The following is a 19,580-nucleotide window of genomic DNA, read 5'->3' on the forward strand; positions in this document are numbered from 1 at the left end:
AAAGAGAAAAGAGGAGAGAAAGGGGTGGGCATGTTATTTGGGCAGTAGGCAAACTGCAGGCACAAGGGGTGGAAAAAAAAACAAACTTAAGAAGAGCCTAAAAAAACCAAGGCCGCGTCGTCGGAAAGCTCTTGGTGGAACGAATGATTAAATTCCACGTGGCAAAACCGCGGGTTGTGCAGTTTCCGGCGACGCTGGCATACGACAACAAATTTAAAAAGAACAAAGAATTTTAGGTGCTCAGGTGCCGCATTCATCCCTTCCGGACGTTATCTTTTTTTGCCCGCCCGATTACGTTAAAACACAATTTCTTATTAGGGTTGTCGAATTAGAGCTTCTGAAACATTCAGATCAAGAGTAAGAAGAGAGCTAAGCGCAAAACATTGATTCCGATATACACGCACACAGATGCAGTGCCAGTGGCTGTACTAGTGGCGGTGTTTACACATATAAAGCATGAATTTTATGTCCGGAGCTCCAATCTGCGATTGTTAGAGACTCGGTATTTTCCCTGCGGAAAATTTGGTCGCTATTTTGACGGTGAATCGATCGGGAGCAGTCTAGTGCGGGACTCGATCTCAGCCGGCGGTCGCTAGTTCGACTCGCGGATCTTTCGCTTGCTAGCTCGATCTGCAGAGGATAAGTCCTGGTAATCATAATGTGCTCCTCCCCTTCCTTAATTGTGGATTTTGTTTTGTTTCCTTTCGATTTGGTTAGCAATATAATGTTGATCGGATGTTATCTGCACCGTTTTTGAAGCAGGGAGCTCGTTTAGTGAAATATAAACCTCTAGCCTTCTAATCTCGAAATTTTCAATTCAATTCCCACGATTCTGTCGATTGACTGGGATATTTATATTAGGGCAATTGAGATGCCAGTGATGTCATTTAATGAGATAGTTTTGGTTCAGTAGTGAAGACAGGCACTGTATTTGGGGTATTGAATACGTTGGACTGACTTATTGACTGTACGGACTCTGAATTTTGTCAGCTGCAGGGAATTATCTTATGTTGTCTTATTTTAATTATTTTGGGACAAAATGCATTGGGTATTTTACTTATGAAGGCTGGGGACTATAATCCAGGTGAATTATTGAACAACGTTCAGGAGCTTAATCTCCAGGGGCATTTTAGTGAATTCAGTAGACGAACTCCAAATGTTATATTTATGCAACGAGCAGGGAAAACAATGAAATGGGTCTCGCTGCTTAAGGATAAGGTTGGCTTGTCACATCTTTCATCCTCTTCGCCTCGGGCCCCAGAACCTGTTCAATCTCCTAGTACTGCCGCTGAAAAGCCCAGGTAATGCTGATAATCCTTTGATGAACTCTTTTGGATAATTGATTATTTCCTGCACGCTTATGGGTTTTGCCTACAATAGTTGTGCTGGAATGTGTCCATCTGATCAAGGTTTTACATTTTTTTGATGCCTTACAAAAGTGATTTTTACTTAGAAGACAAGATTTCCTCAGTGCATATCAATGAGTAGTAAGCTTTTGAGAAAACTGTGTAGTTGAGTTTTAATATCAATGTTTTTTGGATTACACTCCCTGATCACTCACTAATGTCCTGATGATGGAACATGGAGTGTGATCTGAAAGATTGATATTAAGCATCTACTTCAGGTTTTTTCAAAAACCTTTTTACCCAACATGATTTTGTTGAAATATGCTCACAATCCTGATAAAAAGAAGATTTTATAAACAGTTATAAACCTTTGGCAGGTGTATGAAGTAGAAAACATTAGGCATCTAAAGCAGCTTTTGCTAAAGCTATATCAATCAATAAAAAATGAACAACTTGTTTGCAAAGGCATGAGTGCACACTTGCTACTTATGATCGTAGAAAACCACATTCATTCAGCCATGATTCCTTAACACCATTACAAATGCATGAAACTCTCCACGGTAGGACCCTATTAGGAACAAATTAAATAGACAGAGTTGTAAGTGGAATAAGATGGCAGTGCAATAATGGAGGTTTTTTGATTAGCATAGCTAATTAACATGCTTTACTGTGAATTAATATATTTTGCGCGCCATAAGCCATTAGCACAATGTTCTTATGCAATTGCAACTAAAATTTGGCTTGTGCTTTCTATTCTTTGTAAATAGCTTTGGTGGGTATTCTCAGAGAAGTTATATGCACATTTCTTGTTGGCACATATGAAACTAACTTTCCTACAAGAAAGAAAACTTACTGTTGGTTGAATAGGAATTGCACTGCAACAAAGTAAAAGTGGAGAAATGCATACAAAAAACTAAAAAGCATCAAAATTAATGCCATTTAAACTCACAAATGCCATTGTGTATACGTGATGCATTTGATAGATGCTACCTCTAGTATGTTGTAAAAGTTATTAATTAGAAATGAGCAGCTCTTCTTTTGCTCGGAAAAATTGACATTCATATAATATTTTGCAATTTGCATGAGACACAACTCTGTTGTTTGTGACCAAAATGGCCGAAATGTTACTTTTAGTTCTTATGTAAACCTAATAGCTATGCAGTAAAAGTGATTTCCTTATTACTGAAATCCAATAACAAATTGTAGATAACTGGGAGGCCTCTATTTCAGTCATGTTTTCAAACTATTGTGACAATCAATGTTACAAGTATCATCACTCTAGTCACTTAGTCTGTAGTCATTGACTCTTAATCTCTTATCATCTATCGCTCCATCCATACTATATCAAGAGACAAATATGGGGTTTATACCACAAAAACCAGTAGGATACAAGAAACTGGCATAATCTTCACATGCAGATTTGCTTACTATTGCCTTTGGCAGGTTCTTTACTGCAGCTAGCCTCAGATCTATATGGTCACCATTTTGATTCTCTCAGTTTTACTTACTATTGCCCGCAGCAGACCATAAAACTATTCAAACGTACCATTTGATAGAAAATAATGAGGGATCAGTATTGATAAATGCTATCATGGCAAGTAATTGCCCCGTGCCTATCATAGCAATGTATCTTTGCAATAAAATCCATGTATATATGAGAATATATTTTGTGTGCTCATGTATGTAAGTGCCTAAGTCCATGTTAAGCTTCTTTCATATCACAATAAAAAATATCTACTCTCATTTGCATTTTTCTTGCCTTTTATAGGATGTGCTCAAGCTTAGGAGGGGTTCTCCTTAGTCCTCCTGTGGCTTGCCTGGTTCATAGGGGAATCTGTTAGCAATTTAGCAATAGCTCTAGCCTCTTTAGAATCTCTTTGAACCAGGCAGATCTATTAGCTTTAGCTCTAGCCCCTTTATAATCTTTTTTTCTTTTTGAGGGAACTATTTTCAATTCATATTTGTTCAGGTTTTTAAAATTTTAGAGCATCACTACATAGTAAGTCTTACTTCATCTGGCCAAGCTTGAATTAGATGTTCTTTGCTCCTTATTTGTTTAGTATTTTTATATTTAACTGTGAAGCACTTGTGATGGATTGTAGTCACATTGCTTATTTCTAAATATATGGGAAGAAGAATGCTATACTCAAAATCTCCATTTGGAAGGCAGTATGTGTAATGTCCCTTTTTATTAAATGCCCTAAATCACAATTTCATAATGAACAAGAGCAGGGTTAGAGATATCTTTTTGAAAAATAATTGAATCAGTAATCGAATGATATTGAATGATTAATTACGAATATACAACTGTATATAAAGGAATTACAAAACGGTGTTCTTAAAAGAACGAACCGTTAATCTAAAGCTTCAACATGAAGCTAAAATGCTTAAAGCGCTAAATAAAGCTAAAAAGCTAAAATCTAAAAAGCAAACTATGCGTTCTTATAAAAGAAGCAATAGTTTCACTTAATGAACGAAAAAGCTAAAAAGATAAATGACCATTATTAAAAGAACTAAATATAAGTGACTAAAATATAATTAAATATTCTAATACCCTCCCTTAATGGCCATTCTATCTACTAACTACCCTACAGAAGGCACTGCAGGTTTTTTGATCACAAATGGAAAGAACACGCTTTTGCGGCAGAGACCCTCCCAAGATCTGCAAAGTGTTAATGACCAAGATTACCAGAACCCATCCAACCTGATGTTGGGTAACCAAACACAAACCCTCCAAAACTGAAGTTACAAATCATCATTTTTTGTGGAAAAAAATGGTAAAAACCCTAAACAGGAACTAAAACCTTGAAACGATTTTTGAGGAAAAAATCGAACAAAACCTTGAAACGTCGTGCGGTAAAACACCAGACATCACACGACAAAACACCAGACATCACACGGCAAAACACCAGACATCACGTGGTAAAACATCACTCCCTGATTTTTTAGGAAAAAATCATGCAAAACCTTCCCGTGATTTTTTTGTGGAGAAAAATCAGAAAACCCATCCGATGACAAAATCTACTTATCAAAAAGCATAGAAGGCTGATGCCTCTTCAAAACGCTTTGCAACATGAGCATGTTCCTGCTCCTGAGACCCTCCTTGGCTGGACTTCTGATCAGCCAACCTCTTTCTGCAGAACTTCTGGATATGCCCAGGTCCACCACAATAGTGACATGTGAATTTCTTCATGAACCCCTCCTCAGAGTTGCGTTGTCCTTGCTGCTGAGTGTACTCGCCTTTGCCTTTGTCCTTGGGGCAACAAACACCTGTTCCACATTGACCATGACAATGTTACTACCAAACTGCTGCTTCCATCTATCTTGTTGCAGAGATCAGGAAACTTCAAATCAACACTAGTAGAAGAGATATTGAGCGTGTCAATAAAATGCTCGTAAGATCGGGGTAGGCTTTTCAACGTGATCACTACCATATCCTCTTCCTCCATGGTTTGACCAATAGCATGCAACTGGTGATGGATGTCCTTGATCTTCGTAAGATGTGCTTGGATAGATGACTTCTCATCCATCATGATAGAAAACAACATATTCTTGAGAAAGAAAGCTCGGTTCTTGTCGGACATTTCATGAAGATCCTTCAAGAGATCCCAAATCCCTTTAGCTGTTTTACCTGAAGGCACCCGAGGAAGTTGATCATCTGTGACTGACAACTTGATGACCATGACAGCGTCTTGAGTGTGCTCATCAAATTTATCCTGGTTTGCACTTGTGGCTGCAAGACGAGTAGCCCTGCCTAGAACAATCTGATCAAGGCAACGATATTCAAATATCGTTAACATGTGCTGTTTCCAGGTGTTGTAGTTGCAGTCGTTGAACTTCTGACTGTGTTACAACATGATGTTGGTCAAAGATGCCATCACGGAAATTGAGATTGAACGAGGTCAACCTTGGGAACGCACAAAAAACAAGACAAAAGAATCTGATTAAAAATCAAAATAGAAATAGCTGCACAATGAATCTGAAATCTTGGAATGCGCAAATTGCTGAAAACTCATAAATTTTCCTGCAAACTCTAGAGGCAAAATTCTTGGCATGGAACCCAAGGCAAAAATCTGGCACGAAACCCAAGGCACATAATTCTGGAAAAATCCAGCAATTTTTTCTGCAAATCTGAAACCTGTATTTTTTCTGAAAAAAAATCAGAAAAATAATAATCTACAGAAAAAAATAATATTTGATAAAAAAAATAAAATCAGAAACCCTAGTCAGTGGAGGTGCTGAGAAAATCGTGACCCAGAAAATCACGAAAATCAGAAAAAAACCATAGGAAAAATGCCCTTGGGCGTGGAAGAAAATCCTGTCAAAAATCGTGAGCCCCAGAAAAATCACGGAGAAGGAAAAACACAGAGAAAAAATCACCGTCGTTGTGAAAATCGGGTTCAGAATCATGGAAAACAGAGAAACATGGCCAATTAAAAGTGTGATAAAATCGCGGAAGAATACAGTCGCGATTTTTTATGAGAAATCCGTCGCGATTTCTTGTCTTCCTGTGCAGACAAAGCCCGTGAAAATCGCCGTTAAACACAGTTGCGAGTGCCAAAATCTGTGCTGGAAAATGAAAATCACGTCTATCAAAACGCGAAAGACCCAGACATCCGCGCTGTCATGAAAGCTAGAAATCACGATTTTCTCATTAAAAAACGCGAGCAAAGAAGAACCGGCAAACAATTTGATGCGGAAAAAGAGCAAGAACCCTACGAAAAAAACTTCGAACTAGAAGAACCCTTGAATCTACAAATCGCCCAGAAGAAAGAAACTTTTAAAAAAAAATCTCTTAAAAATAACTTTCGAAATTTTTTAATTTGCATGTTCTGATACCATGAAAAATAATTGAATCAATAATCGAATGATACTGGATGATTAATTACGAATATAGAACCGTATATAAAGGAATTTCAAAACGGTGTTCTAAAAAGAACGAACGGTTAATCTAAAGCTTCAACATGAAGCTAAAACGCTTAAAGCGCTAAATAAAGCTAAAAAGCTAAAATCTAAAAAGCAAACTATGCGTTCTTATAAAAGAAGCAATAGTTTCACTTAATGAACTAAAAAGCTAGAAAGCTAAATGACCATTAATAAAAGAACTAAATATAATTGACTAAAATATAATTAAATATTCTAATACTTTCTCTTGATTGAGACCTTGCAAAACAGGTTAGAAACCATTTACAATTCATAAAACAGATCTTCTTAATTAGGAATAATTACAACATATAGCAGAAATATCAATTTAATCATAAGATATCTTAAATATGTTTGGAGAAGCTCAACCATAGGAGAGCTAGGATGAGGTGACTCGATAAGGTGCCTTAGAGATCCTCTACCCTAGGCCCAAGAGTGGATATACCATCCCTCTTGGCCTCATGTGGTCCATGCCATCCATATGAGGCGGTGTGCCTAGTGAGGTTTTGTATAACCGTTCCCCTTCATCATGTGGTCCATATGAGGCGGTGTGCCTAGTGAGGTTTTGTATAACCGTTCCCCTTCATCTTGCCATCCATTTCCCACTCCCTATGATTGGACTTCTTGTTATATTAATTCGCCATGATAGAGGGACGAGGAGTATTCACAATAGGGTGCCCTGGAAGCCCATCCCTTCTAAGCCCAAAGGCAGTACCCCTTGGACCTCCTTGGTCTCATGGGACCATATGGTCACCACCTTGAGGTGGCATACCTAGAAGAGCACCCATCGCTATTCCCCTCCTTGTAATCCCTCATTACACCTACCATGGTTGAAAACTAGAATATATAGAGAACATCCTATATCATGTTACGTATTCTATATATATTATATCTATATATTAAACAGTCATAAGCAACAGCATAATATTAGTCAGCAATTAACAGATAGAAATAATATTCATTATGCTATATTAAGCAGTCATAAACAACACATCATTAATCAGCATTTATTCATCAAACTATGCATAGGGAACTCGTACCACGGACCACAATATATGTTCGAGTCTGCTGTATACTAAATTAACTATTAATGGCAAAATCTGATCTCCTTCGCTGCTTGATGGATTGAATGGATGAATTCCTTTGATTTGATGATTTGAGGTATTGGTGAGTGATGGTTAAGTAATTGTTGATTTGATAGAATGATTTGCTGATCAATTGTTTGCTTATTTGAATGTTTGGAATGATGATTGATAAGTGATCCTTGAATGATTGGAATGATCTCTTTTATAATTCATTGGTGAAAGGGTCACCACCTTTCATAAGACTTGAGTCATCACCCTTCATTAGAATTGAGTGACCACCCTTCATTGCTACCTTTGAGAATAATAAATTATCTTCAAATTGATCCCTTTCCATCTCTTCCTCAAATGAACCTTCTTCCCTTTATATCTTCCCATGTGAGGGAGAGGTTACATCTCTTCAGCATGCCTGCCCTTTGACAAGAGACACAACCTTCCACTATTTCCACCCATTGAAACAGTACAATACTTCATAATTTTTACCCTTTGAAAGAGACACAACCTTTCTACCTCCCATTCCTTTCTTCTTCGATAATCCTTCCTTGGTTCAGATGCTTCCATTCATTTCTTCCCTCCTTTTTTCTTTTCAAATGATCTTTTATCCCTTTCATATCTCATGTTTGAGAGAGTCATAACTCTTCATTCCATGCCTTTGGACCTTTCATTAACTCAATTACATTTTCATTATGTTATATTATATTTTTATTATTTTATGTTTTAATTTATTAGTATTATTTATTGCTAAATCCTATTTTAAAAAGGGGACATTACAGTATGGTAGACTATGATAAAGCAGATGTGAGGCTAAGTGGGAAGGTAAACAGAGCCAAAGCTTCTAGACTCTTTCTGCTAAGTTGAGCTAAATGCTATTTTACTAAGACTTGTTTTTGTTCATATTCAATGCATAAGACATTCAGTCTTCCCTTGTATTAGGCCCATTTAGACTGCAATTACCGGAATGAACAATGAAAGCCCAATTGCTATCTGGTAGGATAGATGAAACTTCGAAACTCAACTCTATTTTTGATAGAAGTCCTAGTTCCTTAAGTTGTCAACTGGGTCTGATTTCACTGGTGAGGTCGATGGTGTTTAAACCATATGCTACATTTCCATTTCATCTAAATGCCATTAATACAAAGATGGATTAGGTTAGGCACAAATCCTAGATTCATTTGATAGATTAGATACATGTTGTATGGATGGCCAAGTCGGAGGAAGTGTGTGCTTGGTGCTGTAGCTCCTTGTGTGTGCAATGTTTGTCGAGGTCTGCAAGGAGTTAGTTGGGCATTACCTATTCAATCTGAGCAAGTCCATGCACAGGGGTAGCTGAGTTTTTTTGCAGATCAGTAGATGCTTTTGAAACACAATATTGCTGCTTTTTCTAGCCAGATATGATGCCCTATAGCCATTTTTATTCCTCCTCATTGTTCAAGCAAGAAAATATTCTGCCAATGACCATCTTTGCCATTGTTAATTATGCCACAGTTGTTTCTTACTTCTAGCTAATGTTTCCCAGATTTTTGCACAAATTTTAGAGACTTTTGTGTATCATTGTAAAGAATCTCACAATGTTACATTGGTAGACATATAGTATCATCTTTCATCAGAAGAATCCTTAAATAGACTGACACTCAATTTGTTGTTGGTTTGTTATGCTGGCTATGTGATACAGAATGTCACTCCAACCTTGACATCATTCAGTTTAAGAATTAGGACTTGGAGGGGTAATTCCTGTAATTGGCTTTCCATTGGAGCTTCCTCCTTTTGTGTTGTTCTGAAAGGACATGTTTTATCTTCAGGTTTCAAAAAGATATAAGACGAAGGAAATACTATAAGATGTTACAGTAACTTATAGTGCTACACCAGCTTTGCATACTTTTTTGTTATTACCTCAGTAGAAAGTCCAAACAGTTGATCATCTATATTTTTCTCATGTGCAATGTGCTTGGGATTACATAGAGATGATCATGAGATTAGCATTGATGCTTTGGTGGAACAGCAGTGAGATTAATTTTACTTGAATTTTGAATTTTTGAGAAATTAACTCCATTTTTTGCCATCCTTTTCTCTTTTGAACCATATTGCTGCTGTTATATTTTATTTTTCATTGAAGAAGAGTTTTAAAATTTAAATTGATCTGCCTTATCTTTCGGAAATAGCCTCTTTATATTAGATTTCTGTACAATATCCTTATGCAAGAAGTACATCAAATGGCTAGGCAATGATCATGAAGGTTTCCCACACATTAGAGGGCCACCATGTCAAAGAAAAGAATGAAACAGACAGAAATTATTATTTATATTAATGTGCCAGAATGACCAAGAATAGGTCCAAGGGAGTGGAGCATACAAATTGTTCAATAGCAAAGAACTAGACCTGATGCAAATACAATAAAGTAGGAAAATCAGGAAAAAACAAATAAATAGACACATTGGGACTAACCTATAAATAGTAACCCCAAAATAGTACAAGTATAAATACCTGTGTGAGGAGAGGACCTTGCAAAGTATTGTAAGTAGATGAAGGTCACTTCGGTGGAGAACCAAATCCTTAAGTGTCAGTACTTTGGAATATGTTTGAACTTTGAGGGGCCAGTAATATTACCATCAATCAATGTAGGACTCTAGGAGTACTAATGCAGAATTTGGGTATGCTTGTTGGGCAAAGTCTAGGGCTATAAGGGGGTTGGGTTGGCAAATCCTAGGAGGTAGTTTGATTCAACATGGAACCTCTCTTAACATTCAATGTTGAATGACTATTGATGGGAGGGAAGAAAATAGTGATGTCAGCTTGCTCTTGAGAGGGGTGTGAGAGGGTCTTCGACATCGAGAAGAGACACAACCATGACCATTAAAATGAGAGTTGGGATGTCAAGGAGCATTAACCATAGTAGATTGCAAAGATGAGCAATGCCTATAGTATCTAAAGGGTGCTCAACTTGCAACATTTGTGATAGGTTGAGAGAAGGAAGTATTCTATTTAGAACTACTTCAGAGAGATCTATGCTTGAACGTGTGACTTCACAAAGAAAAAGAGCCAAGCATCTTTGATCATGGTAGTTGAAGAAAGTGAATAGAGAACCACTAGAATCTTTGCATAAACAATATTTACCTCCCACGAATTTCATAGTAGATAGGATGACAAAATAAAATGCTACTCAAACTCAATCTCTTGGGGAGAACATAGATGATAAATTCTTTCTTCGTGGAGAAGATAGATGATAAATTCTTTCTTTGTAACATATTGTGGTCCATCTCAACGTGAGGATAATGGGAGCACATTTGCAACTGGCCAAGGGGAATTCTTAAACCATCAGTTCATTGATGTTGAAGATTGGTGGGCTGAATATGCTCCCATTTACAACGTGTAAGAAATGCTTTGTGTAAACGGCTAGTTTGTGTTTGAGAGAATTCAAGTGGGGGGGTGGTGGTGGTTTGAAGCAACTTGGATATACCGATCGTAAATCTCCTATTTGATGGATTGATCGAGTTCCTCTTTCTCTATGAGAAGGTGACAAGGAGCACATAAAGAGTGGTTGAAAGGAGGAAGCTTGCCCAAAGAAATGCCAATAGAATGGAAAAAGAGCAAATGTACCATGGAGAACCAACAATTGTGGTCCATCTCAACCAAAGATGATAAATTCTTTCTTTGTAATATATGGTGGTCCACGACAACATGAAGCTGATGGTGGTCCAAAGATGATAAATTCTTTCTTTAAACCAAAGATAAACTCTTTCTTTGTAACATATGGTGGTCCATCTCAACATGAAGCTAATGGGAGTACATTTGCAATTGGCCAAGGGAAATCCGTAAACCATTAGACCATTGATGTTGAAGATGGGTGGGTTGATTATGGTCTCATTTGCGTGTAAGAAATGCTTTATGTAGAAGGCTAGTTTGTGTTTGAGAGAATTAAGGTGGGGGGTTCCAAGCAACCTAGATGTACTGATGGTAAGTCGCCTCTTTGATGGATTGATTGAACACCTCTTTCTCTAGAAGAGGTGAGGAGGAGCACATAAAGAGTAGCTGAAAGGAGGAAGCTTGCCTAAAGAAATGCCAATAGAATGGAAGGAGATCAAATTCACCATGGAGAACCAACAATTGTTGACATTTGGAAGGACTCAAAGAGGCAATCTCCTTTGAGGAACAAAGTGCCAAAAAAGAATATCTCCCACAAGATGAATCAAAACCACCCACGGCTCTTAGCTTCGTGGGTTTCCAAGCAACTTGAATGTATTGATGGTAAATCTCCTCTTTGATGGATTGATTGAGCACCTCTTTCTCTAGAAGGAGGTGACAAGGAGCACACAAAGAGTAGTTGAATAGAGGAAGCTTGCCCAAAGAAATGCCAATAGAATTGAAGAAGAGCAATTGTACCATGAAGAACCAACAATTGTGGTCCATCTCAACCAAAGATGACAACTATTTTCTTTGTAACATATGGTGGTCCATCACATCATGAAGCTAATGGTGGATGTACCGATGGTAAACACCTCTTTGATGGATTGATTGAGCACCTCTTTCTCTAGAAGAAGATGATGTGGAGCACATAAAGAGTAGTTTAAAGGAGGAAGCTTGGCCAAAGAAAACTTAGAAAAGTTAATAGAATGGAAGAAGAGCAAATGTACCATGGAGAACCAACAATTGTTAACGTTTGGAGGGACCCAAAGAGGCAATCTCCTTTGAGGAACAAAGTGCCAAAATAGGATATCTCTCATAGGATAAATCAAAACTACCCATGGCTCTAAGCTTGTATATAAACCAAGTGAGTTTCATGATACTCACAAGACGAAGATGTGGGGTAGCTAATTTGGCCTAAACAATACATCAAGGAACTATTCATTTGCAGTAGATCATATGTTGAACCATAATCATGAACCCTCTCAGCCCAAGCCTAGTCACAAGAATCCTAACTAGGGTCCCTAATTTTAGAACTGTACAACTTTGTAGGCTTAATCACTACGTCAAAGAGGTGCATCTTTAAATGGATATCCTTGAAATGGACCTAAAAGCATTGGCATTCAAAGACAAATAATGTGGTGTTTATTGCAAATATGAGATTGAGGGGTAGGCCAAAAAGAAAGAGGACTTGTAAATTGAACTCTTAGAAGCCCTCTTTGTAGAAACAAAACTTGGAAAGAGCATCCCTCGTAGTATTGAAAACCACAACCTTAGTTTTACAAAGGTTGACCACAAATTGTGAATATCGCAAAACTCAAAATGTGCATAAAGCTATCTTTGCAAGATGTTAGGAGAATGATAGAGGAGGATCACATCATCAACAAAGAGTAAATAAAAATCGCAACATGATGAATGTTTAACCCATGTGATGCAGACATCTGTAGATTCCCTAGATGCACCATAAATAAATATTAATTTACATTATTAACTTTATGCAAGGTGTACAAGACACCTTTTCCAATAGGAGATAGTTGTTCCACACACTTTGTTTGATGAGTTGGAGTGAGAGCAGTAGTTTGCAGATATATGCTGGCGACATTGTGTAGCTTATTTTAATGATCAAGCTAATATAAGATGTTTGTGATAAGATTGCAATTGTTTGCATAATGATTGTTTGTGAATTGAGTGTATTTTAGATACTAGGAACTATAATGTAAGAGTTGTAGAAGTTTTGGAGTTGTGTGTGCCAAAGAATAGTTTGCAAAATGGAGTTCATTGCAGAAAGATAATTTGTGCCATGAAATCAAAGTTTATAGCAGATGATTTTCAAATGCTTGTGGATCACCAGAGGTGGATGTTGGAATTTAGATTAGGATATCAATGTGTATATTGGATGAACAAAATGATTATTTAACTAATTGATTAAATGGGCATTTCTAAATTCTAATAATAAAAAGGTTTTGCAAATAAATGTGTGTGGATTTATTCCTAAGATTAGAAAATTATGATATGTTCATAAGAGAAACTGAATATAAATGTGAAATGAATCTTGAAGATTTCGTGATTGCATTTTTGATAATTATCAGATGCATGCTATGGCTGGATTGTTTGGTTTGTATTTTGCAAGTGTTGGAGTCTACAAGTCAGGATAGATCTTGAAATTTGTTAGGGGGGTGATTTGTATTTCTCTCCTTGGCACAAGGTAGAAAGGCAGCCCAATGTCCCTCATGTTGAATAGGCTGCCCTAGTCAAACTGTCAAGTTGGTGTATAGTGTTGTGGAAGCTTGCAAGGAAGTTGTGGCATAGGAGACATGTTAGACCCTTAGGAGTATCTAGTGCATGGCTTGGGTCCTTTCAAGCAATGCATGCATCTAAATTAAAGTTGCCTATGCTTAGGTGGTGTCCTGCTAAGCTATGCTCAACCACTAATTATAAAAGGAGCCATCAATTCTTAAAACCTTTGCTACAAGAATCCCATAGGAAACATAAATGTGCACATGTCGCCCAGTTGTTGTAGCACAAGGTGGATAGGTGCATAGTTGACTTTGCAAATGCCAAGTTGATCTTTACCTTAGCAAAAGAGTGCATAGATGGAATTGTGTGGAGTGCTAGGTAATCCCTTTGGTATATGGAAAGTGGTTGTGTAGGAACATGCCTAGTGTTGCTTTTTTTCTCATCTACTCCGTGCAAAGGTAATATTGCTGCGACTTTCCTTGCAAAACCTTTAGCATTGTGGGAAGGCAACATGTGAAAAGTAAGCCCTGCTAAACCCTTGTTTTTTAAAAGATCATCAATGCAAGACCAAAAAGATCTTGGCCGCTTCTGCAGCTCTAGATGGGCCATAGTGCAAGTGTGGAATCATGCCATGTGGATGGGTCCTATTTCCTTAGTGGTTAGTTGCATGGAAGCTCGGGTAATTTCTTCATGAGCAATGAGCCCATATCTCAATCTTTTGGTAGCTATTGGTTTGGTTAACTGATGGCTGACAGGACGATGCCAGATATCCCTTGAGAGATTGGAATATGCTAATAAAAGCTAATAGAAATTCACCACTTCTGTATTAATGTGTTTGTGTTAGGCATTGACTGTGCAGTAATATCATGTATATTTTAAAGAAAAGTTTGGTTCAGTTTCTGCATGGTATTGAAAAGACCATAGTGGGTGCTGCTCTTACATGTAAAATAGAGATTTTTGAGGGCAGAAGATGTGTGCAGATATGGCTATTACTGGAGAATCTGATCGGAGGGAGAGATGACAATTGATTGGGAATGGAATATCTAGCGTGCAATATTTGTATTTATGTTCAAGGGAAAGATACAGATGGATCATATAAAATCCCGAGGTGAATGTTGTAGTATGACCATCTTGAAACATAGATAGGTGCCATTTGACATTGTTCACTAGAGTCTTGATGTGGATTAGGCTCACTTATTCATGGCACTATCTCAGAGACACATCCACCTAATACTCTATAATAAATATATATTTTAGGACCTAGAGTGCTTTTTTGAAAAGTAGTGGGCTGATATTTTGTTGAATTGCTTTCCAGTTGGACTTGGACTAGTCTGTAATGTTCTCTTTTGGGATTGCCCTAAATCTCGCCCTTGTAAATATCAAAGTCTGCCAATTTTCTCCCTTATTAATTCTGATATTAGATATTTCTCCCTTGATCCATTGACTTTCTTGTCTTCTTTGATCTTTTGGATGATTTCTCCAATTTCCCCTTCTCAATTGAATTCATCTCTTCTTTATATCTTCAATTGTGGGAAGTCACACTTGTTGTCAGTTGACAAGGATGCAAAATAAGAGGATGATAGTAGTGCAGAGGAAGGGGAAGATTCCGAGGACACTTCTTCTAGGAGCAGCCAAAGTCACGACACATTCTGCCTTGATAGTCGGAAAGAAGTAGAGAAAACCCCTAGTACAGAGGAGAGTAGTGGCCGTGCAGTGTCTTTTGGGCACGTGATGAGAGGAATCCGTGGATTACTGGCGGGTGGAGTGCGACCTACGGGAGTAGGCCGACTGGTGTATGCACCAGTAGTATTGACTCCAGATGGAGGATTGACACCTCTCCTGGCTTTGGGGGTGACGGTGGGGGCCATACCAACCGTACCCATCCCAGGATTTGGGCAGTTGAGACCCCGACCCCCATTGCCTACACCCTCTAGGGTCGCCACAACTGTTCCGATAGAGGGAGTTCCAGCAGTATCATTGGTTCCCAACGAACCTCCTTGCACTGGGTCTACCGTACGGAGGGAACCTGTACATATGGAGGTCACAGCAGCAGAGGGCACGGTGACCCGAGATGATGATGCCACCATGGACGTGTGGTTGGGTTGCTATGAGATGCCTCCTATGCCACCACTGGGACCCCTGCCTACCACACCCCAGCCACGTCCTTTTCCTGAGATCGTGGACCTAGATGAGGGTAGTTCTCATCAAGAGGCAGGACAACAGGAGTTGGCGATGGACTTCCTGCAGGACATCGTTGGGTTTGAGGAGGAGATGACAAAGATGCAGCAACAGAGGTGGGCCACTACCGAGAGCCAACTAGAGGGCATAGAGATATTTTTGGCAGAGATGGGAGCCAATACAAAGAGGATGACAACGGAGGTTGAGGCCAATGCATGGAGATTGGCAACCTCTATTCAGGCTCTTGGGCAGCTTGCCGTTGAGTCTCCTTGCTTTTGCCACCAGAGGGTGTGCTGAGGAGTTTGGGAGATGTTTTGAGGCTAGGGGTTGGCCTGCTGTGGAGACTCCCGAGATGTTGGCGGATTGGAGGAGTGAGGAGACAGCTGGAGCTAGTGGGGTACACTTGCTACTGCAACGGGTAGAGCAAGCCTTCCGGGACGGGTACTACCAGCTTAGACGTACCCAACATAGTTCCTCGGCAGTAGAGACAGAGCGGGTGGCAGCCATCACAGCTCGGGAGGAGCTAGCCACTCACTTGCATATGATGGAGATGGAGTTGGCACAGCAGAGGGCTTGAGCGACCAACCTAGAGGAGGAGTTGGCTCGTGCCAAGGCAAAATTGGCCTAGGAGACGATGGGGCGTGCACACGAGGTGGCAGAACGGGCAGCCCTTGAGACCCGTCTCACATCTACCTTAGAGGAGTTGGATGGGAAGCAGAAGGAGCTTATGGAAGCAGTTTTATGGTGAAGAGATCCAGGGAGAGGCAGTTGGTAGCTGAGCGAGATCTCCAGAATCGGACACAATAGGTTCACCAGCTGAGGGAGCAGTTGGCAGCAGCAGCACCATCGACCCCTTCTTCATCAGGGATGCCCTCTGTACCCCCTCAGCTTTGATTTTTCATGTTTTGTCTTAATGTCATTTCCCATTTTGTTTGTACGTCTTTAGGAGACAACCTCCTTTTTTGGGGGGGATGATGTTTTCGGGTAATTATGTCATATTGTAATTAGAATGTTACGTGTGTTAAGGGTTGGTGGTTACGCGATGGTTGTCAGCAGTTGGCACCAGACAACCTGTACCGACACCTATATGTATGTACTTGGGCTTCTATTTCTACATATGTGATAGGGGGAAAGGAAACTATGCTTTGAATGTATTGGTATTGTGGAATCGATGAATACAGACACATGAGTTCTTCTCACTTGCATCCTTGTGTACTGCTACCTTTTCTATATTCCTGTACTGTTATGCACTGAATGCACACACACCTCTTAGGGGCAAAACAACACCTCTTCATAAGAAATGAGTCATCACTCTTCATTGCTACCCTTTGAGAATAATAAATTATTCTACAAATTGATCTCCCTTGGATGTCCTCCTCAAAAGAGACCTTCTCCTTTTTATATTCTCCAATGTAAGGGAGAGCTACACCTCTTCAACATGTTTGCCCTTTGCAATGGTTACAACCTTCATAATTATCACCTTTTGAAAGGGACACAACCTTTCATTATTATTACCTTTTGAAAGAGTCATACCCCTTCATTATTTCTGCCTTTTTGAGAGAATCACTTCCTTATTTACTTTCCATTTCTTCTTCTTCCATTTGCCTTTCTTTAATTTCTAAGCTGCATCCTTTTTCCCCTTCCTCCCTTGTCCTCTTGCAAATGAACTCTTCTCCTTTTTATATCTCATCTTTGAGGGAGTCACAACTCTTCATAGTATGCCTCTTGACTTTTCATTAACTTAATTAACTTGTAATTATAGAATATTATATTTTATTATTTATTTATTTGTATTTTAATTTAATTATTATTATTTATTATCAAATCCTATTTTAGAAAAGGGACATCACAATCCACCCCACCCAAGATTGCTTGTCCTCAAGCAAATATCATGGATTGTTCAAAATGATTCCCAATATGCATAGTTGAAAGTCTCGGACTCGCCTCCGACTCGGCAAACCAAAATTTTGGACTCGGACTCGGACTCGTGAAAGACTCGCGAAAGACTCGGCAAAGACTCGGCAAAAAAAAAAACCGTAGTTTTACAAAAAAACATAAAGAAATTAATGCATTTAGAGAACATAAGTGCCATAATTGAAACATTACACATGTCATATGATCTACAAAGTACAAACACGCAATATTTGAAATTTCATCATTCATGGCAGCATATTCAAGTTTCAACTTTCAACTCTAAAATGTATAATACTATAATGGCAGCATAAGTATATAAATGTTCACAAAATTACATATAATGATATGTCCAAGTCCAACTGCAAATGTGAAAAACAGCAATGTGAATGAACAAACCAAAGAGAAGACTACATCTTCCTCTTTGTATTTTTCCTAATATAGCTCAATTTTTCAGGCCTTGAGCTAGAAGTAGTAGCAGTGGGTGTTGTGGTATCTAAATGGTGAGATGATTCTTCTTCAAAGTCATAGTCCTCATCATCATCCTCATCTTCGTCCTCATCTTCATCCAATCTTGCTCCTTCTGCATCTTGTGCTGCTCCTCTCTCTATTTCTGCAATTTCTTCTTCGGTAAGGAGGACATCATCACCATCATTTTGTTCATTCATGGTCCAATCACCATATGGATCAATTTCATCCAAGTCAATGGCCTCATGTGAAACACCCTCCACCTGTCTAACTCGAAGGCGAAGGTTGTACCGAACAAATACTAGATCATTGAGCCGCTTTTGTGACAATCTATTTCTCTTCTTTGTGTGAATGCTTTCAAAGACACTCCAATTTCGTTCACACCCAAAAGCACTGCATGGCTGAGACAAAACACGGATAGCTATCTTTTGAAGATTAGGCGTGCCGGCACCATAATTCTCCCACCATAAATCTACAAAAAACATTTAGAAATATTAGAATTGAGAAAAAAATGTAACAATCAAGTTTGTAGGTTTTTTCTTGCACTATTGAACTAAGTTATTAAATGTTTTACCTGGTTGTTGTTTTCCTCTCCTATCAATTGCTAGTTGTGATGAGAAGAGTCTCCCCTCTGCACTTTTGTAGATCTTGAACAATGGAATGAACATTTCCAAATTCAGAAATAGATACTAGATAGTCAAAGTGTCAAACTCAAATTCAATAATGAACATTTCCGAATTCATAAATAAAGATAGAGCAATTGCAAATGTCAAATCTCACCTCCAACTCATCAAGAACCTTGTCTCTCAACTCAGGATCAGGTGTCATCTTATCAATGCATGTAATAACACCTGCCATGACCTCCTCATCAGCCCTAAATGAATCAGAGAAGTAGAATTTCGGGTTCAAAAAGTAGGCGAAGGCATGTATCGGTTGGTGGAGTTGGTTTGTCCACCTATGATCAATGATGCGCCAAAAGATTTCACATTTTCTTGCATTTCCACGATAGTAATGTGAAATGGCCTCTTTGGCCCTATCCATGGCCTCATAAATGAAACCCATTGGCATGCCCTCTCCATCCACCATACGAAGAACCCTCACCAAAGGTTCTGTCACCTAAAAAAATAAAAACAAATTTTAAATTAGTACAAAATCAACCCCTAAAAAATAAAATCAGCAAATAGACAAGATTGTATAAACTTTACTTTTGTGTTTGTTACTTACCGCAGTCAACTCCTCTCCACTTTTATTGAACCCTTCATCAAAAACAATTGTCACAATCTTCTCTGCTTCAGGTCTTTTGGAGTATGCAGACCCCAACCAAGCATCTGACACAAACATCTGCTTAAGATGAGGAATGGCACTAAGAATGCTCTGCAAAGTGATGAAGTGGCTAGCAAATCGTGTCACTTCAGGTCGCACAAGGTCCTTGCCATTTGTGTGTTTTCTCATCAAAGCAAGCACCCAAGTATGGTTGTAGATGAATTTGGTGACACTTTTTGCATCTTCAACCACCTTCTTCACCCATCCAATCTTC

At 38.7% G+C, this 19,580-nt stretch overlaps 1 protein-coding gene across 2 annotated transcripts in view; it reads left to right on the forward strand.

The window, feature by feature from the left end:
• Window positions 1-236: 236 nt before the first annotated feature.
• LOC131038529 (protein SPIRRIG) overlaps window positions 237-19,580 on the forward strand; it is a 91,351-nt gene continuing 72,007 nt past the window's right edge. For both annotated transcript variants that reach the window (XM_057970982.2, XM_057970983.2), the window contains exons 1-2: window positions 237-649; window positions 1,085-1,301. In XM_057970982.2, coding sequence (XP_057826965.2) covers window positions 1,168-1,301 — 134 coding nt within the window. In that variant the 5' untranslated portion in view covers window positions 237-649; window positions 1,085-1,167. The remainder of the gene's footprint in view (window positions 650-1,084; window positions 1,302-19,580) is intronic.

The sequence above is a fragment of the Cryptomeria japonica genome, chromosome 10 (genome assembly GCF_030272615.1).
Source record: "Cryptomeria japonica chromosome 10, Sugi_1.0, whole genome shotgun sequence".
Lineage (NCBI taxonomy): Eukaryota > Viridiplantae > Streptophyta > Pinopsida > Cupressales > Cupressaceae > Cryptomeria > Cryptomeria japonica.